The sequence below is a fragment of the Corvus cornix genome, chromosome 6, assembly GCF_000738735.6.
Source record: "Corvus cornix cornix isolate S_Up_H32 chromosome 6, ASM73873v5, whole genome shotgun sequence".
Classification (NCBI taxonomy): domain Eukaryota; kingdom Metazoa; phylum Chordata; class Aves; order Passeriformes; family Corvidae; genus Corvus; species Corvus cornix.
In genome coordinates this window covers 7,527,605-7,550,871 of record NC_046336.1, presented here as the reverse complement: position 1 = coordinate 7,550,871, position 23,267 = coordinate 7,527,605, and the positions used below count along the sequence as shown (strand labels likewise).

Sequence of the window (23,267 nt, the reverse complement as noted above, 5' to 3'; positions counted from 1 at the left end):
TCTGTATTTCTTCTACTCGCTTTGGTCTCTCAGCCTGTTTTTCTCTGTGTTCAGCTGATCATCACTTAGAGTGTTTTTAAAGTGTTTTTCACCAGCACTAGGAGCTTCTTAATCTCAGAAATAGCCCTTAGCAAAGCTTAGTTAAATCTGTTTTTGTGGCTGATAAAGCAGTTGTCATGACCTTCTTGTCTTTTTCTCTGTGAATATTTTTGTATACAGGATCTGCTGTGTCACCCAAAAATTGCTCCTCACAGAAGTGTTCTTTTATCTGAACTTTGAATCATTTAAGCAGAACTGTGAGGAGGACTTTCCTACTGTCAGCTGTCTGAGAAATCATTTCAAAGTTCATGCAGATCTTTAGGTCACTTTTTTTTTTTTTTTTTAAATTGTCTTTCCTCAGCGTCAGAAATATTTTTTTTCAAATACTGTTGTACAGCCCCTGCAGCTCCCTAATTAGCTCTCTATGCCATAGTCAGTAATCAGCATTTGAAAATTGCTTGTTTACAATTTTAGTGATGCTGATTTGACTTTGGAGATCTATGTGGTATTGTAAGGAATGAGCCATATAGGATCCTTTAAAGAAGAATATTTGTTCAAGCCATTCCTGTGGATCAGTGCACGTCCTTCTTCAGTTTTTGTGGGTCTTTACCAAGCTTTTTGAAATGTTTTATCTCCTAGGAAAAAAATGGGTTCAGATACATATCTCCCTAATCCTACTACAAATTCCTTCTGTGAACATCTTTTGCTCAAACAGCATAGCACAGAGGATCCCTGTATTCATTTTCTCTGTCTTGTTTCTTCTCTTCTTCTTTGCCTCTGTTTCCTGAGTTCTTTTACTCAGAGTTCGGATTGAAACGTAGGAGACGCCAGGCTTTTCTTTGGCCTTTGATTTTTTATATTTTTGGGGTTTTTTTATGTCTTATCTATATTTCAGCTGCACAGAGTGTGCCTCTAAGTTGACAAGGTGAAAATGGCCCCTGAGTTCTAACTTCCAAGATCTTTTAAAGCCCAATCTATCCAATTATGGAATGCCAACTGATTTATTTTTACTTATAATCCAATAACTAAACATTCATGTTCCTCACTGCGGGTTTTTTGAACCCCTACCAGAACAATACCTGAACACCCAGATTTGTGAAGAAGAAGGAGGAAAGAAGAAGAACTAATCCACACCCCAAATCCTTCATCTTGTTACATATATCCCAGAAACCTAAATTTTCTATATCTCTACATATTCCACCCAGTGACGTAACCTTAATTACACAGCAACAACCTCAGTGTTATCACACAATTTGGGAAGCCTTTCCCAAGGCCTCAGGTCAAATGCAGTGTGCTTTTGAGGATCATTGTCTGTCAGCACTGAAAGGCTGAAATTCTCTGAACCCAGGGTTCCAACATCCCTGCATAGGAATGATTTAAAGTCCAAGTCAAGAAATGTTTTCCTGCCTCAAATGAAAAAAATAGTTGAAAATTTTGCAGAAATTTCAAGGGTACTGTTGAAGACATGTTGGACAGTTTGGTCAATCATTTGCTGACTAATCCCTCTGAGTAATGAGGAGTCTTTTACTGTTCTGGCCTCTGTTTCTTACCATCAACCACAGGTGTATGGGACAGCATTATAACCTTCTAAAGCCTTTGTTTTGCTGGACTGAAAAGACTTGTCATTCTACTAATCACCTGGATTTGCCATGCCTGCCCATTCATAGAGAGTCAAGAGTTTGTCTTTCTTGATGTGTATAATGACAATGATAATAACCTGAAATTTACATTTCTCTGTAGATCCATCAGCTCCTTGTACAGTGTCTGAAACTTCTGCATGATTGATGCAGAAACTTCTTAGGTAGTTTCCTTATCTTCCAGCCTCTTTTTCTGAGTATTTCATGCCAAGTCAAACTTTGCCAAATCTGCTAAATCTGCAGTTCCCTTTTTTTTTTTTCTTTTTTTAATTTAAACCTCGTAAGGCTGAGTTTAGGGTGATTGAAGCCCCAGAATATTACATTGCAGAGTGCAGAAGACAACTGCCAACTGTGCAGCATGCAAATGGGATGCAGAGTGTATGGGGTGGTTATGTCCCAGCAAAGACTGAGTATCAATCTCAGAACCAGAGGAAGTTTTTTCCACTCAGTATAAACTGTCCTTGAGCAAGTCTTTGAAGCCAACAATCTGGAATTTGTTCTGTGACTTTGCATACCTTGGCTTGCAAATCCAGATGAAGCGAAATTCAGTAGGATTTGCTTTCAGTCAATATTTAGGTAAATCACTCATTACTTATCAGAACAGATGGCACTGCTGTTTGAGGTGTGTGGTTCATGATGACTGGAATATCTGTTTTGCATTCCCTAAAAAGAACTCTACTCCCTTTGGGACTTGATGTTAGTAAATGTGCTCGAGAGGAGCCAGCCACATCCTGGGCTGCATCAAAAGCAGCATGACCAGCAGGCTGAGGGAGGTGATTCTGCCCCTTTGCTCTGCTCTCATGAGCCCTGTGTCGAGCTCTGGGACACCCAGCATAAGAAGCACTATTGGAACAAGTCCTGAGGAGGGGCGACTGAGGTGATCAGATGTCTGAAGCACCTTTCCAAGAGGACAGGCTGGAGGAGTTGGGGTTGTTCAGCCTGGAGAACAAAAGGCTCTAGGGATACCTTATAGCACCTTCCTGTACCTTAAGGGGCTACAAGAGGGCTGGAGGGTGTTGTTTTACAAGGGCATGGAGTGGCAGGACAAGGGGAAATGGCTTCAAACTGTGTGAGGGCAGGTTTGGTTTAGGTACTGGTAAGAAGTTCTTCAGTGTGAGGGTGATGAGGCCCTGGCACAGGCTGCCCCATCCCTGGAAGTGTCCATGGCCAGGTTGGGCGGGGCTTGGAGCAACTTGGAATTAGTGGAAGGTGTCCCTGCCCAGGGTGGTGGGGGTGGAGCAAGATGATCTTTAAGGCACCTTCCAATCCAGATCATTCTATGAACATTGTCCTTTTTTTTTTTCGTTCTGGTGAATTTTCTCAGAACTTAAATTACTTTGCTAGTAGGAGAGAATGTGCTCTCTTGTGCACGTGCTGAATGAAATCCCTGTAGACCGTGTGTGTGGAAAATCACATTTTAATTCTGTGAACTGTTCCTTAATAAAACAATATAATATCCTTTCTGTTTAGCTTTTTTTAGAACAGAATGCTGAAGTATGGATTAGAAGAGCCATGTAATTAAAGGTTTCTGGTTGAAATAATCTCTTTGAGATTCATTTTGGTGTCATTTTCATGGCTAGGTTTATTTTTCAGAGAAATAGACTCCTTATCATTGTTGGTTTAGTTTAAGTATCATTGTCTGGGATTAGTATCTGATATTGAGCTGGTTAATGTAAGATTAAATGTGAAGATTTAAATCAGACTGCTCAGTTATGAAATATTGCTCAGCAGAGGAGTATGCAGTTCAGATGTTATCTTTCTGTAATCCGTTATTTGCTTTCTCCTCCCTCCCATTTTTACAGGAAGACATCTACATGTATGGAGGCAAAATTGAAACAAGTAATGGCAATGTCACTGATGAACTGTGGGTTTTCAACATACCCAGTCAAACATGGAGTGCCAGAATTCCTGCAGTACTTGTCCATGGCCAGCAATATGCTGTGGAAGGTCATTCAGCACACATAGTAGAGCTGGACAGCAGAGATGTGGTTATGATTGTAATTTTTGGATATTCTTCTATATATGGTTACACAAGCATTGTGCAAGAATACTACATCAGTAAGTCCCTTTCAAATCATTTTTATCATGTACTGATACAAAAAGTGCTGGTTTTTTTAAAGTGACTATCACTCCTATTTTCAGAATGAAAAATACGTGTTTTCCAAAACAAATAAAGCCTCACCTTTTTTCTTCCAATTACGTACATCAGATTTCTTGTTAAGCAATAGCATCTCATATGTCTTTGGAGCATCATGACTTTTTCCATTGTGTACAGGGTTGTGGTAGCCTAAATGGGACAAAAATTGAAACCAGGAATTCCACACTGTGGTACTTGTGATGAAACTTTTTTTTTTTTTAACACAGACTTCTTGTTTTTACCACAGAGTAGAAGAGCAAAACCAACAATAATTTAGTTATCTTAAAAGTTCTTTAATATTGGTGTATTATTTTCATTCTGTTGTGTTCTTTTTAAAAGTAATAACTCAGTTCATCATTACATATTGGGTTCTCTCTAAAAAATATACATGTTGTTGTTAGAGGTAGTAATTGAAAATAAACTCTGATTTTCTGTAAATAACCTACTATGTCTGTCTAGGTTTCCCCTTGTGAACAGCAGGCTGTTCCTAGGGGTGATTTTAAATGCTAAAGTTAAATAAACCAAGAGAAATCTTTTTATCACATGCATGGTACATCTAAGATACTATTTCAATGGAATAATATTGAAAATCTGCATCTGATAAATTCTTAGGAATATTTATATGCCTACTAATTAAAATTATAGTCTTCTACTTTTTAAAATTCCGTTTTTACGTTGAGTTTATCTGAGTCTCTCAGTTATTTATGCAATTGCAGAAGGCATAATACAAAATTTCGAAGTAATACCTACATGTTAAAGGATAATAATTGTTTTTAATTGTTCCAGTTAAAATTTTTTTCATGTATGTATATTTATATAAACACTGTTTAAGCAGATTTATAGGTTGGGGAAATCCCTTCAGAACTCAGATGGTTCTTATGCTCTCTGGCATTATCTCTGATGGCAGTGTCAAAATTATATAACAATGTTGAAAGTGAATGTCAGTAAGAGGAAGAGCACCATGATGTGCTTTATCCACACTGAAAAATTCCAATTTAACAGCATGAAAACTACTACAAAACTCTGGTCTGAGAAAGATGTTTCACAACAGTATTCTAAGATTTGTTAACTATTAAAGGCCACATTTTGGAAAAACTTAATTTCAGAAAGTTGTTTCCTTTCTGACCTACCAGAGATGATTTTCTTTCTGTGAAGAAAACAATATGTTGCTCTAGCTTCTGCATGCTCATTCAGTGTAATGTCTGTTGGAACTTTAAATTATTTGCTTCTTCTGTTTGAACTTTAAATTATTTGCTTCTTTACATGCTGCTAATTTAGTATGGAGTAGAAGTACCAATTTTATTCTCACCTATTATTGTTGTTAGTTTAATTAGGAAGAAGGGAACATGATTTGTAGTGTAAAATTTTCTGCCTGGCCGATTTTATTGATGGCCTTACGGTTGAAATGGACAGCTTGTTCTTATTTTAATTTTATTTTTAATGTTACAGCTACGTTTGTGGAGGATTAATAAAAGAGAGTATAGCTAAGCATATATAACACAAACAAACAAAGAAAAAACCCCAAACCTTTCCTACCATAAGCTTGATAAGCTTGGAGTAAGAGAAAGCACTTAATCTGTCAGTTATGTGTCAATTATTCTCTAATTTTAATGTCTCCTTTTTGAGATTATATTTTTATCATATTCTAGTGAGAAATTTAGTTTATTAGAGAAAACGTGCTTCACTTGCATCAAATATAAAGGAAACTTGTAACAATATTGGGTATTACCTTTGACTTCAGCGAGTCTCCTCATCTGATGAAGGATTGAAGGGCTTGCAGTGCTTTGCAGAACATCGTGTACCTGAACCATTGCTGCCACAGGGAATTCTCATGTTTTATTTCACCTCATTGCATCTCCCTCCTTTCCCTCCCCTCTAAGTTAAATGAATGTTGTGGTAAATTTTCCTGAATTCTGTGTTGACTATGGCATTTATCTACAGTTTTGCAGCTGTAGGAACATATTTTTAGCCATAAAATTCCAGCTGGTGGTTTGAATTAAGAATGGCTATTTTTTGGGAGGACTTTAGCAGCTCAGAATCCAAACTTAAAAGACATAGGAAGTGAGAAGTATTCCTGTGAACTCATCTGAATAGGAAAGGAAATTCCTTAAACATAAGGGCTTCTGATGTTATAGAAAGAAAAATAAGAGTCCAGTTTTCTCTTTCTCTGCTTGCTTTAAAAACATATTACTTTAAAGCAGCACAATTTGAAATATTATTGTTTCTACATGTTGTCAGTAATGGCTTTTAGTCCTAATGAAGGCTATTTTTCAAGCATTTACCACATGCCTACTGAAAGAAAGAGACATAGAGGCAGTTTATCCTTTGGTTCATATGGACTGACATCTCTAGGATCCAGTTCTTTGATGAACCTGATCCATGGAGTTCTGGTGCTAAAGCCTACTTTAGTTGCTGTGACCATGATTTCCATGGGGTCTGGGTTAAGAAATATCTGAAGAGGTTTTAAATACTGGTGGAATCCATACCTTTTCATGTAGGTATGTAGTTCTTGTAATAAAACATGTCAATCAAAGGTATACCTGATCTGAAAATGTCTCTGGCATAGTTGGATTAGGGAAGAAAGTAATTTCCATCAAAATAAATTCTGGAATAATTGGACAGGGTTTGCAGGCAGATTTTCACCATGCAAAGTCATGTGAATTTATTTCTTCTCCAAAGGTGGTTGGTGCAGGAACAAAAGAGCTTCCTGTTGTCCTTTCTTGCTGTGCCCAGACTTACGACTTCTGAGGAACCAGTAAATCCTCATATGGGAATTATGTGAATGATTTTACTAACTTGAACCATAAAGCTTTTCTGGGTTACTCCCCAGGGAAATTTATTTCCCTTTAGGTTAGCAATACCTCATAAACCTTCTAAGAATCTCAATGTGAGTCTCAAGGTGAATATAATAATGGTGTTTTGTTTTAGCTGAGGTTTATAAAGGCTCCTTATATATTAAGAAACTTGTGAATAAGTCTTCTGTGATTTCATTTTATTTCTTTACAAGACAGCTTTCTTTGGATTAACAGGATATCACTGTTTTTTAGATTGATTTTTTTTCTGGCCTTAGAAGTGGGTTATAGATTGCTTTTGATTAAAAGTATTTCTTTGAAATAATGTAAAAAGAAATGGCCCCATGATGTAACATGCCTCCTCTTTTTTGTTAAAGTTAGCATAATCTTCCTGGCTGCTTAAAAAAATTTGGAGTTTGTCACTGGGATGAAATGAAGATGGCACACCAAGGTGCTTCTTAGACAATTTATTCTCTTTACCTGATCTGTCTGAAGGTTGTATTGTGATAAGGACAGATCAGGTATCTTCCTTATTTTTACACTGTGTACCAGACTTGAAATTAAAATCTGGAAAAAAAAAAAAAAAATTCCTATTTCCTTATTTCTGGCTTGTTCATGAAGCTCTTTCTGCATTTGACTTTATAAGCTGTTGAGAATGCAATTTCACATGACTAATTTGGTCAATCAAATATTTCTTACGATATAATGATAGAAAGAGGGGGATCTCTGTGTACGAGAAGGGTTATGTAAACACCTCCAATAAAAATTGCATTTTTGTTGAAAAAAAAGATAGGTGAAGATTCATATCAATAAGGTGCTTCAAAAAGTCAGATCATGTGAATACTAATGTCTTTAAATATAGACAGGATTGTGTTTTTGTCTGAATGATGCAATATTCAAGATGCAGAAGCGTGAATGATATCAAAACTGTATGTATGCATTTCAGTATTTGAAATTCAGGCAACTCAGCTAAGTTTTAGAATGGGAAACAGAAGGAGCAACTGTAAAACTGCTTTTGACTTTTATTTCAGAAAGATGTTACTGGACCTCTTTTCTCAAATTTAGGTAGTTATTCATAGGACATGTTTATTTTTTAATTCAAGAAGGAACAGGTTTTCATATTTCTGCCCAAGTCATGTAAGTGATGCAATATGCAGTGTTACTCTGACAGTGTTCTAAATGCTTCACAGAATCATAGACCCATTTAGGTTGGAAAAGACCTCAGGATCATCAGATACGACCATTGCTACATAAATCATAATACTCCATAAATGCTACATGAACCAGTCAGATATAAATGCAAAATATTCTATTATGCATATTATCAACAGCATTGTGTCAATTTATGTGGAGAAATAGTTCTTTTTCCCTGAAAAAGCATATATGCCAATCTCTAGGACTGATCATTAGATAAATAAATGAAGATACTGTTGGGAATAGAAAGGTGTATCAGCAGGCTGACTCCTCACCAGCCCTCTTACATAAATTTTGTCAAGTAAATCTATTTATTATCAAAGCAATATGTATGTAATGTGCAGTATTATCAATACAAATTTGATATTTGTGTTCAGAATTGCACTTCTTAATAGCTTGATAATATCCAACATGGGGATTGAAATTAAATTCTACTTACATTACACTACACATAAATAATGTAAATATTCTGTGTCAGCTATAAATAGTGTGTTACGCAAATACCAGCATTCATACACACAAAATCATCACAATTCTTCCTCAGAGTCTATACTTTATAACTTGCCATAAACACTTGTTACTGAAAAAAAATGTAATTTATAGAGGCAGTGCCTGGAAACTGTTTAATGGAAGTATGATAGTAAAAGTAATAACTGAAAATCATGAGCCTCTTCATGAGAATCTGGAGGAAAAAGAGTTAATCTAAGCTACCTAGATAATAGCAGATAAAAATTGGAATGGAATTTAACTTTCAGAAGAAGCGGGGCGTATGGTGTTGTGTGCTAGCCTTGGATAAATAACTTTATTATGGCAGCCAATTGAGGTTAAGAATTGGGAGACTGCTCCATTTTGAGTGTCTTTGTCCAGACTCTCTGTTCTTCTGACATAATCTCCCAGAGGCTGGAAGGGAATTACTTCTGTTTCGCATTTGTAGAACTGACTCCCAATCATCACAGGCTCTTCTGTATATATAGGCTGCCTTGAGCAGGAAATACCTTCTGGCTTGCTCTTTTTGTGACTTACATCATCATCTGGGAAGATGAAGGGGGGAAAAAAGGCATTTTGGGGCTACAGGCAGCAAGAACTTACTTAACAGCTGTCTTTTTTTTTGCTATTGTAAAATATTTTCCAGTTGTGTTCTCTCCTTCAGTCGTAATAGCTATTGTGGCTGGTTTTATTTGGTGTCTCTTTGCAGTTACTAATCATGTGATGTAAAATGTGGACTTAAACCCCAATTTAATGAGCTGCTATCAAATTACTCTTTTGTGAGTGTTCAGCAACTGAATGGGTATATTTGCAGTTAAACAACTAAGAAACAGTAGTTGGAAATGGATTTTAGCTCAATAATTTTATGGTTACTCCCGAAGTGCCTGCCCATATCCATGCACACTTTGAGCTACCTTGTGTTGCGTGATTCTCCCAACTCACTGCAGTTCAGTCTCTGCCAGCTCCTCCAGGCTCCCCATGACTGAGCACAGGTGTTCCTAATGAAACTGAAGGAGCTGCAGCACTGAATTCTCATCAGCCGTCTCTGGCAGGAATTAATCATAACTCCTAATTTCATACTTTCAAAATCTTTGGGCTTTTTTTTTGTTTGTTTAGTGTGAGTGCTGAAGTCACGTGAGAGAGAATGAGATACTGCCTGGCAGCTGTAACAATGATGTATTTGTGATTTAATTAAGAAGAGCAGATAATAGTCTGACAACATTATCTAATTGCAGATATTTTGATACATTGATATAAAACTACTTCTTAAAACAAATCCCAATAGTTATTGCTGTATTTGGAATTACAGTGGAAATTATTTTATATACTTAAAACTCCTGGTACTGTGAATTAGCCTTAAAATTATGGTTTTTTTAAATGTCTCTTCAAGGGTCTAACTCTTGGCTTGTACCAGAAACAAAAGGAGCAATTGTTCAAGGTGGATATGGCCATACCAGTGTCTACGACGAACTGACAAAATCTATTTATGTCCATGGTGGATACAAAGCATTGCCTGGCAATAAATATGGATTGGTGGATGATCTTTACAGATATGAAGTTAATACTCGGACATGGTAAGTTGGGTTTATAATGTAGGAAACCAAGTTACAGGTTACTGAAGAAAATGGAAGTGTAGAGTAAGGTTGTAGCAAAGTCATGCAGGTACCTCCAAATCCTTTGCATGTTGCAGAACAACATGTTCTCTGCAACAAAATGGAAGAATTGTGGTGAGGGTCTAGACTTGAGTCAGTGGATTAGTGGAGCTATACATTGAAAGGATGGCAGGGAGGAAGCTTTGTGCGTGTTCTACAAATTAGGAAAAGGTTCTCCTTTCCAGACACAACCACTGTGCAGAAATAGCACACGTGTACTGTTTCCTCATGGTATGAATATACTGCTGGTGTACATTTAAGCAACTGTTATTTAAATACCTGGGAAACTCTAAGAGCTGTGGAAGGTTATTTTTCACAAAACTATCAGAAATAAGAGAGAAAACCTCTGGTATTATGTAGGAATCCTTAGTTATGAATGCTCTTGGTGTTTCTATTTCTATCAGTTCTTGTTCCTCAAGTTTCTTGTAACTTTTGAAGGCTACTTGTATGTTATGACTAGAAAGTGACTGTGAATGTTTTTTCTTACCTTAGAGACGATTTGAGATCAAGAACTATTTCTTGGAACATTTTATTCTTGTGATTTAATATTTGTGTCGAGTACTAATGGCTTCACTTTAAGCACCCAAAAACTTGCTCTCAGGTGTTGGAAACATGAGTTTGATTTCTCTGAGACTTTTAATACCATTAATTCATGGCATTTGGAAACATTAATACAAGAATCTTTTGTTCCTTTTAGTGTATTTTTAAGTTCCTGGAATTTTAATCCTTTCTTATTATATTTTATTTTTGGAACAAAGTGATATTTTTTCCTTTGATGATCTGTTCAACAATAAAATAATAATAATTGTTGGAATATTTTTATGCATTATTCATATAAAAACTAATAATGCTTTGGTCTACTCTATACTAATGTAGCATTCTCTGCAGCCTGTAGAGAACTCAAGTCTTTGTTTTGTGAGATTTACCCTGGGAGTGAATTTTACTATGGGACTGAAAAACGGGATCAGGGGAAGGAGTAATGACATGTAGTAATACAGTCTTTAATCTTTGTCTACTGTATCTGTGACACCTTATGGTTAGCATTCAAAGCACTCAATGAGGTAACAGCCTGAATGTGCCACTGGATAGGTGTGGTAGGAGGAAGAGTTGGAACTTTGATGGCTCTCTCATGCCCATGTCTGCCATTTGCTGGTCCTCACTGTTTTTCTCTGGCACTCATTCCATTTCTGTGGCTGATCTGGCGGAGGCTCATAGGCTTCACTAAGTTGTGATATACAAATCTGATTACCTGTTCAACTCAGTGGCATGTAGGTTTTCATTTCTTAATATCAGTTAAACCACCTTTATGTTTCCTGGAATGTGAGGGGGCAATATTTTAATTCCTAGTGTGGACTGTATTCCTAATACACGATGGGGAATTACAGGGTTGGCAATACCTGCATTGCTTTGCATTACTGCCCTGCTGCTGCAGCTGGGGCACAATGTGGAGCTGGGCTTGATAATGGCCCGAAGCAGTGGAAGCACCTGCTGGCTCCTGGGTATTTCTGTTACCATTACAGAGTCGTGCTGCTGTGTGCAGCGCTTGGCATCCGCATAGTTAACACAGACTAATGTTTGCAGATACACGAATATGGGCATAAATAATGAATTCAGCATGCTGAGACTCTCACAGAATTTGCATGGGGTTGATATGTGCTGGAGAGTTCTCTAGATTGCCCTCATTAGTGATGCTAATGAATAGTGAAAATCATGGCCAAGTTAACAAACTTCCAGTTCTGCTGAATCTTGAGGAAAAGTTGCTGTTACTGCAAGGGATGAAACTCAGCATACAATATGCAAAGATTATAGGGAAAAAACCCCCCCCACTATGGTAGGGACCAGGAGTGGGGAACACAGTTGGGTCACAAGTAGAAAAGTGAATAGCTCAAAAAAGAGAACTTGTGGAGATTTTTATATCCGCTGTGGAGAGGAGAGTCCTTAGTTTTTCCCAGAACAGTGTATGTCTCTTTAGGTCTTTAGTGATCAACACAACTATTTGTAGACAGCTGCAAGGTAGGATAATCAAGGCAGAGCCTGGTGTATACCAATTAGTGTAAATTAGGCAGTAGGGGCTCTAGAAAACTGGAGAAGCAAAAGACAGAAAGGTATCTATAGTCTGAATGGACACAGATAACATGTTCTTGGGATATTATCATTCTTTCAAGTCATAGCAGCATAATTCCTCCACTGCCAATTGAAAATAACTTAAAAATAATGTCTTGTTCTCTTTCAATTTAATTCCTGTTTTTCTGTGTTGCTAGCTGATGAGTTGAACCCAAATATCACATTCATCTGCGGGTACCATAACTATCCTGTATCAAGCCAAACTCTGGTTAGAAAACCACACTTACATGGTTCTCTGTTTTCAAAGTATGTTAATCAGAAATACACAAGAGAAAAGCAAGTCACTTAATAGGACAAAAAAAAAAGGGGTCAAAAGCAGAAGCACGTGTGTGGGTATGCAAGTGGATTGAAGGAATTGTCACATTTTTAAGCAGTAAAAAAGCTCATTTATTTTCATTTAGTCTTTGATATTTCTTTTGATGTTACTTTCTAGGGCTAGGGGGAATTTATTTAAATAATAATATGAGGATTTAGGTCTATGCCTTCTTTTCTACTTGTTTAAACATGCAATCTTATCACTTAAAAATATCTCATTTATTGATTGTTTTATGTCATTATATAAGAAAAATGAGATGTGCTTTAAACCCTCTCCCTCAAACATGATGATGATGATGTAAAAATACGGAACAAATATTATGAGAGTGATTCAAGAGACCCAGTATTATTCAATCAGAAGGAAAGATTGTTGAGTCAGTTTGTTACAGGAAACAAATGACAAACAGTTTAATTGTAGATGTGAGCAGCGTGTAGTAACGTAAATGAAAATGAGAGTCTAAACTTGTAAACTTAGATTACGGAGACAATGAAAGGTTATTAGGGGAATGTAAGTGGTATTTTGTACTGGTGATCTAATCAGCTCTTCACAGACACGTCTACAGCTGGTCTGCTTAACTAATTCATCTGGCAAAACCCACAAATGGTTACTCTCTTCCTTGGTAAGATTTATGTGCTGGGATTGAATCAAGTTTGTATTCTGTTCTTTCTACTGGCCCCACATCTGCCACTTTCAAACTGTGGCATTGATAGCTCTTGGCTACTGTTGGGCTGTGCTATTGCTCTGGCACAAAGCAGACCACACACACAGAGGCTAAAGTGAATAAAGAGAGATATCAAAGGCTCAATGTGCAAGGACAGTTTTTTTTCCTCAGCACTGAAGTTCTCTATGGTTGAGTTTACCAGTCTGAATAAGTTTATGAAGCAGTGCAAGTGCTTTTATCATACCTAGAATGACTTCTACCATTTATTTTCCAGGTCTGAGTGTTCAATTAATTAGGAAAAAAAAAAAAAAAATACTCCCTTTGCAATATGTAGGATGGTCTAAAGATTATTGTGGCCTTCTAAAGAATTTTTTATTGCACTGCTTGAGCAAAAACCCAACGTGGCTAAGGATATATAAGAATATGAATTAGTACTATGAATGAGTTTTCATCCAGTTTTGACTACAATTTACTATATCAGTAATCATTTCTGAAAAATGTAAACATGTTAGAAAGTTATTTCAGATATATTATTTGGCAAACTTTTTTTAAATTAGAAGTGTGATATTTTAAACAAATGATAAATGTATATTTGTTGTACCATGAGAAAATGGATAATCCTAGAAACAATCTGATTAAATTTCATTGTATTTACTGAGTAATAGCTATAGTTTACTCTTTTCCTTGCTTTGTGTTGCTTTCATCTAGAAATTCTTTTTTCACATGTTAATATGTATTAATTTGTTCTTATGTTTTGTAGGACTATTTTGAAAGAGAGTGGCTTTGCAAGATACCTTCATTCAGCTGTCCTAATCAATGGAGCTATGCTCATTTTTGGTGGAAACACTCATAATGATACTTCCCTGAGCAATGGTGCGAAGTGTTTCTCTGCTGACTTTCTTGCATACGATATAGGTATGTCTTGTACTGTATTTTTCTCATTTGAGTTTTAAATACCACAATTTTGCTTTCTTAAGTCCAGCTGATGAGATTCTTTAAAGTTTTGATCCCAAACACCTTCAAGTGATTTATAAATTTTACAGATTTTTGTTCCACTTTGTCGAAAGATTTTGGTTTGTGGGACAAGGCATAGCAGCATTCGTGCCATTCTCAAGGCCCTGGATATTTTTATAGTATTTTGGCAACACACTTTTAAGAAAGAAAGACTCAAAAAAGGCTCTGCATGGCAAGTGGTATTAAGGTTGAGTGAAGCATGAGGAGCCTTGAGGAGATGATAAAAGGATATGGTGTATTTAATTTCTCAAGAGTGTGGCTGAGAGCAGAAAATATTGTTGTTTGTAAATATATGATAAGAATACAGTTTGGAGGAAAACTGTTTGATAAGACAAGACTAGATGGGTGTCAGCTTTCATTCTGTGGAGTGGTTCCAACCCTTTGAGCTGTACACTTACGGAAAAGCCTCCCTATAGGATTGTGGAGGCTATAAATATGAGAGAATTTAGTGAGTCCATAATCTGTTTCCTATCTTGTGCCACTGCTGTTCTTACCATAAATAGTTTTTCCTATCCCTGATGTTCATGTCCATATTTTATGCATAGGCTTTAAATATAAGCATACAGCTCATATTTGGGCTTTAAATATAATCATACAGCTCACATTGGGGCCAAAAAGCACAGACATTTGTCCTGGGAGCCAAAAAATGGGAAATGTGTCAGAGCAGCCTGGGAAATGGACTCATGCATGATGCTGGTGAGAATAGCCTGTGGATATTGCCTGGATCTATTTTTGGCAAGTGTTTATCAGCTGCCTGCAGTGGTAGAGGAGGCTGAGACATGATCCTTCTTTGAGGACTAGTTAATGGCTGTTTATGGCATTCATTGTAGATATCAATGTTTTTGCTTTAATACAGAAATAATGGCTAAATTCAGTACATGGAACGTATATGGGTTATTTCCTGCCAGTTTTAATAGGTGTGTAGGTAACCTTGGCAAAACAGTTGAATTTTTCTACTGTATCCCTGTATTGCACATTCCACAGCTTCTTATAAGCATCGGATGGTGTGAACTATTGATTTTGTTCTCACTTCAGTTTGCATGTGGATTTAATTTTTAATGAAACAGAGCTCCTTTCTCATTTTGGAGCATAATATTATTTATTTATTGGTCTACATTTATTTGTAGAATGTGCATTTAGAGATCAATAGTGTGAGTCCTAAGATCTGAGTAAGTGTAACTTTCTGCCTTTCGCACTCCAGCAGTTTTTATCTTCTGTCATGAAAATATTTTATGCTGGTTTTTTTTCTTAAGCAGAACAATACTTTTGTTTGTCTACTTGGTTATAATGTTTAATATAGTATTAGTATTCTCTTGCAAGTCACATTCTCCATGTGTTATCAAACTGATGAAGTAAAAAAGAAGTGGATGTAGTAGTTACTCTTTGGACGTAGCAATTAATCTTAAAAAATGAAACATATGAAGATTGATTTGATTCCAGTTTAGTCTTCTGTAATATTCATTTCACCAACTTAGAAACAAATATCACAGTAAACATTAGATAAAGGCATATTTTTCAGAAAACTTGAAATATTTTACAAGGAATTAAATAATTATGCAATGGGTATATTTCAGAATCTTATTTACTTTGTATCAGGAGTTTTTGAATAATGCTGGAAGAAAAAAATATATGATGCTATCAGCATCACATTTCCTAGATACCTTGCAAGTGATGGAGTGTTATGCCTTGTCTTGTAAAAAATGGGTGCTGTCTGGAAACCAGCTGAATCCTGGAGATAGAGCCTATGCTATTTATGTTCAAGTTCGGCTAGAGAGTACTTTTGATTATCTCTCTTATTATATGTGACACAGTCCTCTGGATAGATTGCTTCAGCTTTTTATTAGCCATGAAAATGCTGTTTCTCATATTAATGTAGAATAACTGTTCATGTGGCTTCATCTTGGTTAAGCTTAGCTTTCTACAAGGTTGGTTTCTAATGCAGTTTGGTAATCCACACTCCTCCTCTAGTCCAGGGATGGAGATACATATCTCCAGAGAGGAATTAATTTTACCAAGCTTAGGACAGAGTTACCTTTTCCCCCCTGGCTTTTCTGATCAGTCATTGCTCTCTAAGTCCTGAGCTTAGTCTATAACAAGTTTTAGATATTTAAATGTGTCATGAGCCAAGAGCTCAATTCAGTAATTTTAAATACTTACTGCATATTTGTTAAAGCTGAAGACACAGAGATGGGGAGATGTTATAAAAATTGCTATGGTGCCACAATTTTCATAATTTAATATTACTTGATGTATTTACTTATGTAGCAGTAAATACATGATGAGAAGACTGCTGCATTAAAAGAAAGAGCTTTAGAAATCTGGCCTTGGTATACTTTTGTCCTCTGATATTTTACCACCAGGTTACCCCTGGGTTGCTCTGGCAGCTCCTTAAAGATCCACAAAGGGTCATTCTTGTAGAGGTCGGGTATTTTCTAACCTGTGCTGTTACTGCTTCATTAATCTGAAAGAGGAACCTTGGCAATGGGGACAGTCTTGAATGCTGTGGTTGACCTGCAATTTTCTAACTGATGTTGGTTATAGCTTTTCTTTATGACGGCCCCCATGTGCTTAAAACTTACATTAATATTCCAATCAGATCTTCGAAAAGTAATTTAGATTATGAGTATTCACGTGCAAAATTTGCAGATAAAAATAGATTAATTAGACACACAGAATCAGAGTTTAAAACAGGTTCTAACTACTGAGACCAGTATTAAAATATAACTAAATAAAAGCTTTTTTAAAGAGTAAGGATACTTATTTTAGTTTCTGGCCAAATGGTGCACTTAGTAAATATACCTCTGCATACCTAAGTTCCTTAAATTTCAGTTTAGGAAGTATTCAGTCGCTGTCCTTTTGTTCCCCCTTTGCCAGTTACCAAGCTGTCTGGATACCCTAGATATGTAAGAGAATTACTGACAGGGCATGTCTATAAAAGCCAAAACCTGAAATCCTGGGAATGTGGCAGCTGTTTCTGTGCTCTCTCCTAGTGGTGGTTGGAGTTCTGCACTGTTTGGATCTGTGGGGGATGTGCAATAACCCATATGTTTACACTAATAATATACTCCACAATATTTCTTCTGTTACTGTCTGGATTTCAGTTTATTATTATGGACTAAATAGTATGCAAATTCAATTCCTTATGAAAGACAATATTGCTAGTGAAATATTATGTTTCTTCTAGGGTATTCCTACAAAGCTTAAAAACATTCTCCTTTTTGGAAAAAAAATTCAAAATTATCTAATGAGATTGACTTTAGTTCCACTTGCAATCAAATGTATTTCTTGTATTTTGTAATAAAATGAATTGTTCATTCATGAGTTGTGTGCTTGTAAAATAAGTTGTTTCACCTCTAGTCTTTGCTGTCAACAAAATGAACAAGTTTAAATATCTGTAAATTTTTTTCCAATATGAACACATCTTTTTTTGCAGTTCTCCCTCTTTCTGGAGTTAAAAATGGATTATTGATGTGCCATCACAAAGAAAACATAAAGCAGTGCCTGTGAAAGATTTAAGTTTTATGCGTTTCTGAGCACTTAAGTTATAAATGTAGTTTTGGTGTAGTCTGCAACAGCAATTATCTCCATATTGCTGTGCTATTAGAAGAGCAAAGCCATAACAATATAATGCACTAATTGCTTCATTTAATAGCAAAGCTTAAGGTTGTTGATTTCTTTATATTACTTGGGGAGTCACTGTTATGTGTATAGACTGTGTTGTAGATGTTGGTTCTATAGTTTAAATTTGATTCATGCTGTTTTGAACATACTTGCCATTGTGTTTTCCTGAGAGTAAGGAGATTTTTATTATCTGATTAAAGAAAAATATTTATGCAGTGTGGAAAGACTCAGAAAATAAGTTTTCTGCTAGTACATAACTTTCATGTTGTTTTAGTTGTTTATGTTCAGTGTTTAGTAGTCCAGAGTCATAAATGAGAACCAGACAGAAGTATAATGATGTCCATATGCTGTGAACCAAAGAAAAATGAACTCAGTAATTATTAGAAATGTGTAAAGAGAAAATAGAAGCATAAGCTGGCTTTGGATTCTGTGTAGTACATAAGGCTGCACTGCAGTGTTGCAGTGTGGTTGAGCAGAATAAATACAATGGCATGTCAAATCTATTTAAATAGTTTGAAATTTAGAAATTATTTGTTAAATGTAAGCATAAAGTAGATGGTTTCATATACCTTCTCTTGAAACAAAGCTCCGAATGCAGTAAGAGGTTGTCACCAAATCAGGCTGCCAGTGCCAAAATACAAATGTGATCCTGGAGCTGAAGTATGGAACATTGGTTGCCCCTTTTTTGGAGGCTATCCTAATAACTTTTGCTTCCTATTTTTAACAATACTATTTTTTTCTATTATTTTTTTTTCCTCTGTTCAGTCACATTTTGGTAAACCTAATCTTAGTTAATTTTTTAAATCAAATCTGTGTTCAAGTATTTTACTGATATGACAATGTTGATTAGAAAATATTTGGTTGGTTTGTTTTGGTTTGTTTTTTTCTGTAAAATCATACCAGGAAACCTTTCCATAGTGTATGAATACTGTTGCAGCATTGAGAACTTTCCCATGACATGTCCTGGTCATCTCTGATATCAGTAATGCAGTGTTGCCAGTAGGTTGTAGATGAGATGTGTTGAGGCCTGACCTGCTGGAGTGTGGGCTTTGGAGAGCAGTACTCTGTGCAAAGTTCAAGTGGGGATTTTCTCTGCCAGCATCAGCTGGATTGGTTCAAATCCAGTGCATTTCTGTGGTGTTTCACCACAGAAATGTGTGTCACTGTCAATTCACTGTAAGAGCCTCTTGTCTATCATCTGGTAACCGTTTAAGCTATACCAGGGGAGGAGGATGAACCTTTTTCTTTTAATGTTATAATGTGGTACAGCTTGTTCTTAAAGCTGAAGCCTTAGTAATAGAAAGAAAAAACCCTTTATTTCTTGTACTTTTCAGTGACTAAAAATCCTGCTAATCAGTTTGGAATGAATAGTATTATTTTTTCATCTGCTTAGTAATTGGTTCTATTAAAAGTAGAATTTGCTTCCATGTGCTACGTGCTGTACCTGGTTACAGATACAACAAATACAATTAATACTATATATTCCACTTGCTATCTGCATAATGCCTTGAGGGGATAACATTTTATGGAGGAAAGTATTTTATTTACTGCACAGAGCTTACCATCATTATTAGACTTAATGTAATAAACACAACACACAGAATGCTGTAATGATAAATCATGTTGTAAATCATATTGCATTTGCCTTTTGTCATTTTTTTCTTGGAACAGTACAGTGAAGTCTGGAAATTCAGATACTTAGAGGTGTTCAGAAGAAGTTTGAAGATGGTGGGCAGGGATGAATTCTATTTGATTCTTTACTGAAAAATACCAGGAATCATTTGCCTAACTATCTGTATTTTGTATTAATCAACTGTACAGAGAACCTCACATCAGGAATTAGAAGCTGAGCAAAAGTATTATTCTTGCACAGTTCTGTGTTCAGTAGTCATTGAGAAGACTAGGAGGAGATAAGAGGGGAGGCAATTTTAATAAGCTACCCTCCCTCTTTTTTATTGTACTCTATTCAAGACCTGCCAGTTTGAAAAATACCATCAGTAAGAAAGGAATTATTATATCTTCAGCCCTCAGGGGTTCCTCATCTGAAAATGAGCCTTTATTATGGTTTTATGGTTTTTCTTTGGTGTTAAATCCCACTATTTCTTAAATAAATTTCTGAGTACAGGAAAGACTATATATTTATGTTCATAATGTATATGTTTGTAAAAATAAAATTAATGTCAACACTTCGCAAGATCAGATGAAAATTTAGTGTGAGTTTCTTAAATTGTTTCCTTTTACTGTTGAAGGCACACGAGCTCACATGTGCCGTGTCTGTTAATGTGCAGTGACTTAGCAGCAAGAACTTGATTTTAAAGTATAACAGTAAGATTTTGCTGGTCAATTGTAGTGTTAAAATGCTTGCTTCTTACAGCTTTTAAAATGGAAGCATTTTCTTGAATTAAAATTAATGATTGGACCGTTGATCCCTTATTTCCAATAAATAGTATTGCGCTTGGTCTGAGTTTCTTTCATAAGTCAAACACCCTGGAGGTGTCAAATGCCAGTGTTATGGATGGATATGGGTAATGCACAACTTCTATATTTAACACTACTCCCAACTTCATCAGAAACTTATGATCATAAGTAGGTAGTTCATGTCCTAGTGCTGTGATCTCTTTTGTTAAAACTGTTTCAGGAACATCTCTCTGGCATTTTCATACTTTCACCACTCTATTTAAGTAGAGAAAACAAGAAAAGAACAATTGTGAAAGATGAAGTGTATTAATAATTCCATAGTGTTATGATAATATAATGTTAACAATGATGGTGAAAGAAAGTAGCAGTTGAGAAAGAAGTAAGAATTTTGGGATGTGTTGCTCCCATAAGACAGTGAATTAAACTTGCTGTATTTTCTTCAAGCTGCTAAATCCATTCCGAGCCCACCACCTGATGTCAAAATTATTGCTGTTGGAACCATCTGCATTACTCCAGTAATAATGTGCTTTTAGTTTCTGTTTCCAGTTTATAAAGAGGTGTAATTGGTTTATTTAGCACGGCCAGAGTCTCTCACTGGGTCTCTTTATGGGCTCAGGCTGTGGTTCAGTGGAAGCCCAAGTTGATTTAGCGGCATTGCTGCCGTAGCTGTGCTGCCCTGTCCCCTCCTGTGTGCCGAGTCCATCCTCATGTGACCTTGCACTGAGGTGTTCCAGCGTGGTTTGCTAACAGGATGCTGACTGCACCAGGTGCTTCTGTCAATAGTTTTCTGCTGGGAATAATTTTCTGCACTGGAAGTGCCAGAATGGCAGCACTAGTGAAGTTGAACTGTTCTGACAGTGGGAGTGACATCAGCCTGGGAGAGAGTTTGTTCCTCCAGGATTTCCTGGTATTTGTTTCTGTTTTTTTGAGCTGAGGAGCGAGGTGTTATAATATGAATATGGAGAGATGCCTCTACCCAAGTTAAGGTTCAAACAAGACCATATGCCCAACCAATAGCACGGATCTTATTTAACAGTAAATGTGAGGGAAGAAGCAGGGGAAGGACAGGGAGAGAAACAAGAGTGAAAGAGAGAGACAGATCTTTGTTTCCCCCAGTTTGCCACAGTGGGAATTTTTGTCTGGATGCATCTCCCAGGACATGCTGGCCAGACTTTGCCAGGCCCAGAGCCAGCACCATTCTGTGCTTATCTTCAGGGCAAAGTCCTTCTGTCATCTTAACAGTGTTTGAGGCAATTGTGATCTTTAAGTCTCTTACAAGAGGGAAGATGATTTTTTGGGATTTGGGGTTTTTTAAAATAATGTTTTATTTTTTATTTATTTTTTGAAATATGTGATCTGATGGTGATATTTCTTTATTTTTTAACATATCCATAACTTGCATAAATTATCTCAAATTTTAATATTAAGTAGGTTTACCTTCTTTAGATGTGACTGTCATTGGAATCTTACAGGTAAATGAATTCAGCACTTTTATGTAAAGTCTCTCTTGCATTAAGGCTCTGGAAACAGGTTTCAGATGTGTTCCCAGCAGTCTTGCTGTCTGCCAGCAATCTTTTCTAATTGTTGATCTCTTTAGGACACTTCTGCTTCCTTGTGTTACTAACTCTGACTCTGCAGCTTCTACAGGCAGTACTCTGTCCACTTCTCAGTATTATGGAGAGTGTGCTGAGCAAATAGGTCTTTTTCTTTTCTGTCTTAGTGTCCAAACTGATAGCTTTGCCTCTGGCTTAAAATAAATTGTCTCTATATATAAAAAAAGCCATGCTTTTATTTGGAATAAATTGAAGAGGCCTCTTTCCCTTCAACTCCTTTTCAGCTTTGCATGTAATCCTTATCTTTGTGTGTATGGGAGATTTTATTTTTTAAATGAGAAAGCTTTCATTTTTTTCATTTCATGTTAGGGTTACAATTTTCCTGAAAGTTTGCCCTACCTCTCTCCAAAACCTGTTATGATGACAAATTCTGGGAATGTTTTGCTTGCTCTGTAGAAAAGTACTTTCCCTACTCCACTTTATAGGGGTTTCCTTGAAGTCTCAATCTGTAGGTGCTCCCTGTTTCTGTTACTGTGGGATTTGAATATTCAAAGCCAGTAAAGTGTAAGTAGGAAATAATGAAGAAAGGACTAATTGTTCTACAGAACTAAAACCCTAGTCAGGAAAGAAAAATGAAACCACACCAAAACCACATTTGTGTACAGCAGTTCTAAAAGAAACATGCTCTAGTAATTAATTTGACATGGAGATACTGATACAACATTCCTCTCAAATATGTGGAAAGTAATAAGTAGCATACTTAAATCAAGATACCAAAAATAAGACAATAATGAGATGGGTTGCACAGCTGGAGGAGTGATAGTTTCATATCTATTTGGGATTTGAATATTCAAAGCCAGTAAAGTGTAAGTAGGAAATAATGAAGAAAGGACTAATTGTTCTACAGAACTAAAACCCTAGTCAGGAAAGAAAAATGAAACCACACCAAAACCACATTTGTGTACAGCAGTTCTAAAAGAAACATGCTCTAGTAATTAATTTGACATGGAGATACTGATACAACATTCCTCTCAAATATGTGGAAAGTAATAAGTAGCATACTTAAATCAAGATACCAAAAATAAGACAATAATGAGATGGGTTGCACAGCTGGAGGAGTGATAGTTTCTCTTAAAACACTTAAGAACTAAGTTTGCTGCCATAGATATTCCATGAAATACTTACAAATTGAAACCCTTCAGCTAATTTGAGAGCATGTAAACATTAGGGCAATATTACTGATCCCTTGATAACAGAGATGGCAGTGCTTGTTGCTGTGGGTGTTGAAATTGGCTGTGAGGGCAGACAACTGTATGTGTAATGAGGTGACTCTTCTATGAATGTCCTGTAGTCTTGATAAATGTCAGGATAGATCAGTGTTGCTGACAGGTTATTGGAGCGTGTACTCACAAATGCATCTAAAAGGAGTAACCTGTTGATTTATCCTTGAGCAGTTAAAATATAGTTCACATGGATTTTGCTGAAAACTTTTCAAATTATTTGATATATGCTTGGTTTTTTGTCTTTCAGCTTGTGACGAATGGAAGATTTTACCAAAACCTAATCTGCATCGAGATGTCAACAGATTTGGTCACACTGCTGTTGTCAGTAATGGGTAAATGA

The 23,267-nt window shown here is 36.2% G+C and overlaps 1 protein-coding gene across 4 annotated transcripts in view; it reads left to right on the top strand.

Moving 5' to 3' along the window:
• Positions 1 to 23,267, top strand: part of ATRNL1 (attractin like 1) — a 440,327-nt gene that overhangs the window by 64,220 nt on the left and 352,840 nt on the right. For all 4 annotated transcript variants that reach the window (XR_005602196.1, XM_039554022.1, XM_010412925.4 and 1 more), the window contains exons 8-11: positions 3,479 to 3,734; positions 9,676 to 9,859; positions 13,799 to 13,953; positions 23,175 to 23,259. Coding sequence is in view for 3 of the 4 variants with exons in the window: in XM_039554022.1 (XP_039409956.1) it covers positions 3,479 to 3,734; positions 9,676 to 9,859; positions 13,799 to 13,953; positions 23,175 to 23,259 (680 nt within the window). In the remaining variant the exon portion in view is untranslated. The remainder of the gene's footprint in view (positions 1 to 3,478; positions 3,735 to 9,675; positions 9,860 to 13,798; positions 13,954 to 23,174; positions 23,260 to 23,267) is intronic.